General features: G+C 40.2%; 1 protein-coding gene across 1 annotated transcript in view; it reads left to right on the forward strand.

Moving 5' to 3' along the window:
• TBX20 (T-box 20) overlaps window positions 1-3,592 on the forward strand; it is a 66,259-nt gene extending 62,667 nt beyond the window's left edge. The window contains exons 7-8 of the mRNA XM_006832138.1: window positions 1,141-1,253; window positions 3,252-3,592. Of these exons, the coding sequence (XP_006832201.1) occupies window positions 1,141-1,253; window positions 3,252-3,592 (454 nt within the window). The remainder of the gene's footprint in view (window positions 1-1,140; window positions 1,254-3,251) is intronic.
• The last annotated feature ends 2,408 nt before the right edge of the window (window positions 3,593-6,000 follow it).

Genomic DNA, 6,000 nt, shown 5'->3' on the forward strand with positions numbered 1-6,000 from the left:
CACACCAGGATTCCTAGAAACCCTATACAGGGTTGTTATGAGTTGGTGGCAGTTAACAACATCAGCAACATACAGAAGAAAGATCTAGCAATTTGTTTCCAAAAGGAAACAGCTTTAAAAACCCAATGGAGTGCATTTCTACTCTGCAACAGCTGGGGTCACTGTGAGTCAGGATAGACTTGATAGCAACTGGTTTTGTTGTTTTGTATCTTTATTCTGGAAATCTATAGTATATAAAAGAATTGGTTATGAACTTGCATAGTTATTTATTTATTTTTGTGGCAGATACCATTTGCTAAAAGCTTGTTGGCTTTAAAAAATAAAACCTTTTCATTGCAGCAGGTTTAACTAGCCATTGCCAAAAATAGTTTTTGCCTTTAAACTTCACCTCACTTTGTAATTGATAGAATATGTTGCTAGTGGAAGACTATCTACAAAGACACGATGCACTTTATCTGGGCTACGAGATTTCTTAATGGTCATTTATGTTTCCTTCATAGGGTTTCTGGGAAATGTCTACTCATAAAGAAGCAAGGAGTTCTAATTTTCCCTTATCCAAACTATCCATTCCGCTAAATCTTGTGTGCATTTGCTGTATCTGTCGATGAATTTTGAGTTTTTTGTTTTTTGTTTTAAATGGCTAATGATACTGTGAACTTTTTGCCAACATTCCTTAAGGTGCTGAATTGGTGACATATGTATCGTTGTTGATTGTTTTGTACTCATTACTTGATAAAGTCTGTGAGAAGAAGATTCATTGCAGCTTCTTGCAGCAAAAATCATTTTCTTATTATCCTTTCCCATCGTTAAGCTGCATCTTCTTGTGGCCAGCTTTCACCGTTTTGCTGAGGAAGCTGTAATGAATCTTCTTCTGGGATTTCAGGGACTTAGCTCTACTCTGTCCAGTGGTTCACTTGAGTTTTTCTCTTGAGCTTGTATTTCTGAGGAGTTTACAATAGGATGAAAGTGCAGATTTTGAGTATCACCTTTCCAGGAAGTGATTACCTTGCAGCTGTGAAATGTTTTTATTAAATTACTTAGACCTTCTATCTCTGAGTAATTATTAGATTACTTAAGACCTTCCTACCTTTGATGACGTAACTTTTTAGTACACTCATGTGATGTCACTCTCTAACCCAGGGAAAGTGTGGAGAGTCTGATTCAGAAGCATTCCTATGCCCGCTCACCCATTCGTACCTACGGAGGAGAAGAGGAAATCCTGGGAGATGAAGGCCAGGCCACACAAAATCGAGGTAAGACCACTTCAGGGCTATAGAACTGCCGGAAGCAAGAACACGTAATGGAACATGGAAGCAGGAGTTGATGAAACATCTAATCCCCAATACACAGAAAGTATTTTGGGTTCTTCTTTAGGAAGGAATAGGAGCTCTGGTAGCATAGTGGTTGGGAGTCAGGCTGCTACCCTTAAGGTCTGAAACTGTCAGCCATTCTGTGAGAGAAAAATGAGGCTTTCTGCTCCTGTAAAGATGTATAGCCTTGGAAACCCTGTACAGGGTCGCTGTGATTCAGAACCGACTTCACAGCACACCACCACCATCACTTTTAATAAGGAATAGTACTTGATGTTGATTTTCACCAGTTTTACTATTTTGCCTTAGAATCTTAAATGATTATGTTGTCTGAGGTGACCTGTGGTTTGATTTTCCAGCAAAAGGACATTGTGCTTTTGAGTCAAGGGTCAGTATAGTTCTTTGTCCATGATTTACTACCAAAAAGCAGTTTTATAATCTGAAAATCAGGGAATATATCTTTTCACAGACAGCAGGAATATCTTCTTGGAGTCAAATGCTTTTAGAAACAGAATTCTGCTAGTGAAGAATGTTGCAGACAGAATGGTGAACCTTTTAATGGTAGGAATAGGGGAGAACTGTCATATAAAGGCTTAGGGAGAGCCCTCTGCACCTGGGACCAGGATCCAGGGAAACAAAACCCTACCCTGGAAGCAGAAATGCATCTCTGGAAAATAGCCCTTTGCCACTTTTAAAAACTGGTGAAGTCTTTATTAAATTCATAGAAGTGAAAACCATATTGTCTTGCTTCGATATTGTGAGGGGGTGGGAAACAGGGCCACCAGAAAGTGGGAGCCAGACCACCAGGAGGCAGGGCAGAGAAGGAAAACAGGACAAAGCAGAGTCAGGTAAGGTTGGCCATGGGGCCACCAGCCTCAGAGACCATCGCTGGGGTAGGTGGGCGGCTCCGGTACCTGCAGGCCAACACCGCCTTTGTCATTATCATTGTTGTTTTTAATAGAGAATAAGCTCATCAGTCACTTTCTTGACTAAAACACAAGGCAGTTCTTACAACTCAAAACAAACCAACCAGTGATATACAATCAGAAAATTTATTGTCAGTCTGACGCATTAACCAACAGTGCCACACCAGGATTCCTGGAAACCCTATACAGGGTTGTTATGAGTTGGTGGCACTTAACAACATCAGCAACGTACCTAAGAAAGATCTAGCAATTTGTTTCCAAAAGGAAACAGCTTTGAAAACCCTTTGGGGTTTTACTTCTGAAGGCTGCTGTGTAAGAGAACCATACTCTGGGTTCTTACAATGGCTTTGGAAACCAGAGAGCTTTGTTGTGGCTCAAATTTCCCACCTTCCTTAGGGAGATGCTGTACAGATTAGGACAAATATCAGACATTTGAAACTTTATCAAAGGGAGTTCAGATTGGTTATCACAGTGTTTAGCAGCTTTGGGGGAGTATGCAGATTATGTAAGGAATGAAATGTCCCTGTTGCTGCTAGCAGACTGTCCATGCACAATGGAATAAATACTGCCTAGCTCTGCAACATCCCTGTTATCAGTTGCAAATTGAATCATTGTGATAATAAGGTTTTCACTGGCTGACTTTCCAGAAGTAGATTACCAGGTCTTTCTTCCTAGTCTGTCTTAGTCTGGAGATTCTGTTGAAACCTGTTCAGAGTCATAGCAACATGCAAGTCTCCACTATGGATGAGTTGCATTGGTAGGGTATTGGCCCTGGGTCTCCTGAATGTAAGGCAAGAATGCTTCCAACCACATCTCCCTTTATCTTCCACAGAGGACATGAATGGTATCTTTTAATCTGGAAACAGATATGCTACATGGTTGGCAAGTTGGTCTTTTTAAATTGCAGATCTGCTCAATATTTTTGAAAATATATCTAGATCTTTATAGAGGTCTTCAGTTTTAATTTTCACATGGAAATCAAGTTTCCAGGCTAATGAGTTATGTTTCCTTCCAGGGTCAGCCTTTACAACATCTGAGAATTTGTCTCTCAGCTCCTGGGTATCGTCTTCATCCAGTTTTCCTGGATTTCAGCACCCACAGTCCCTGACTGCTCTGGGCACCAGTACAGCATCCATAGCAACGCCCATTCCTCATCCCATTCAGGGTTCTTTGCCACCGTATAGCCGACTTGGGATGCCTCTGACCCCATCAGCCATTGCCAGCTCCATGCAAGGGAGCGGCCCAACATTCCCATCATTTCACATGCCCCGGTACCACCACTACTTTCAGCAGGGGCCCTATACTGCTATCCAAGGACTGCGCCATTCCTCTGCTGTGATGACACCATTCGTATGACTGTTCTAGAAATAGGGGACTCCAGACCCAGAATGTGCAAACTGGGTATGGAAATAGAGGACAGGGGTGGGTGGTTTGGGATGTGGGATGTTGGAGCAGGGGCTCTCTAGGGACATGGGACTAATTAAAAGGGAGAGCTGGACTCAGAAAAACCTTCTGCAGAGGGAATGCACCACGGACCAGGATTCATCTGTAGTTTCGGGACAGTTGTTGGGTTCCGTAGAAATTCAGTGTAAAGTTCGTAGCCAGCTTACTGCTGCAACTAATAGTATTCAACGTGCTCAGAAATAAAAATGTTTGAGCACAATAATGCTTAGTAATGCTGGTCAGATGAATCTTTAGGTGCATCATTTCTGGTGGCTAAAATATGCTGTGTTAATGCAGTGATGTATGAAATCAATGTGTATAGGTTTTCTTTTTGCTTCCACTGGCCAAGAGAATTTTCAAACAGGCAATACTATACCGACCATCAACAATGAACTTAAGTCCATTTCTTCTTGTAGAAAATGGGAGCCAATAGGGAACTACTTATAATGTAGCTTAAGCATGTTACGTTTTCCTTCGTGTTAGTTTGCTGGGAAGAGCTGAGATAATGCTAATGTGTTGTTTTGTGAATGAGTAGGTTGTAATTACCTCACAAAATTATTTTGCAAAGGGCCAGTACCAGCCAAGCTCAGTTTTCACAGTCATATATATCTTCTTTCTTCTTAAATTGCCTTCATGCAAATATTTGCCATTGATATAGGAAAAATCTTTCATAAGCAATTTTGAAGCAAGAGGCTGTATATGCTACGTTGTAAAACTGAAGTTTTCTGTTTCTGAGCTGGCATTCGAAATACGCAACTTATTCCCGGAGGAACATGTTCCAGCTGATAGGGCAGGATGACACACGTGGCTTTCATTCACTTGCAACTTCAATAAAAAGAAGGCTACTTTATTCTGGATGACATTTTTTTTCCTGGGGTGCCAAAGGCTCCTGTCTTTTCAATTGTCTTGGGCAGTTCTTATGGGTGTTAAAATGCATTGGAGTCACTGCTTTTTATTGGTAAGTCTGTCTTAGGTTATCAGTTGCCATCAATTGCCAGTGACCTGTCAATTGTGAATCCCTGTCCTAAGAATACTAGGTCACAAGTTACTAGATGACAAGGTCATTTAGTGTTAATATGCTTCTGAGGAGCTCTGTCCATACATTTGATTTTTCTTACTATGTTACTTCAGTGACACCTTTATCATTGTTCTAGGTCCATAATATGAAATTGCATGCTAATGACTCCCTGAAACATTGACAGTTCTTGTAAGTAAATCTGAAGCATGCATTCCTTTTATTTTCAAATCCTGCTGCCTCCTTAAACTTTCTTTTCATGTTTATAATAACAACTAATCGGATTGGCTATGTGTGAGCTGTATATTTTTTAGTAACATATTTCTAAGCATTTACAGTCAGGGTAATAAAATGTAACATTTTGCAACATTTTGTCACCAGGATCACAGAGGTTCAATCAAAGTACTAGTCTTTAAACTTTAGATATAACATGTTCCAGTTACAGTGTCTAATCTGATTTCTTAGGAAAGCTTCAAAGCTCTATTTTAATTTGGTTATTATATACGATGTCCATTCTACTCTGCTTTGACTTCAGAAGTACTGACACTAGTAAAAGGGATGGAAATACTGTGACTTACAGTAGATGTGTATTTGAGGATAAAGGCAATATATACTTCCCACATCAGACTCCAGGGGGATTTTATTTGATGGGTTTAATGTTAGACTTTTCCATATCACATGCCTTTCTTGCTTGTGTTTCCAGTTTATGAAATAAGGCACAGTGACACAGCCTGTCTATACAAGGCTGCTGTTGGATTTTGCACTTACCTTTCTCTCCTGTATCCCAAAGTTCACTTTATGCCTGGCAGAGCATCTCAAAGTGGCAGACCCTATAGTCTAATTTTTAACTTTTTGCATGTTATGCTCTCAGTATTCACTGGCAATATGTTTCCAAACAAAGCACAGCCATGCATTTCTTTACAAAGAAAACAGCTACAAGTAATATGTAAAGTAAATATCCTTAGAGCTAGGGATTTGATATTACATAGTTGGCCTGTTGAAAGTGCCCTGATTTGAACCAAAAGGTCAAGTGGCTCAAACTCACCAGTTGCTCCTCAGAAACCCTATACAGGGTCTCTATAGGTTGGAACCAACCCTAAGGCCCTTAACAACAACAACATTGTTGCTTAAAGCAGGAATAACAAAAGATTCTAATTTGCATAATGCTTCCCAATGCCCTGATAATTACTGGTCTACTGAAATGGACCCTCTCCAATGAACTTTTCAAAAGAGAACAAAAGGATCATGACATTTCTCCCAATCTATGTGATTCAAAGATAACTTTGTGTACCATGAAATACAGTTT

This window comes from Chrysochloris asiatica, unplaced genomic scaffold, assembly GCF_000296735.1.
Source record: "Chrysochloris asiatica unplaced genomic scaffold, ChrAsi1.0 scaffold00006, whole genome shotgun sequence".
Lineage (NCBI taxonomy): Eukaryota > Metazoa > Chordata > Mammalia > Afrosoricida > Chrysochloridae > Chrysochloris > Chrysochloris asiatica.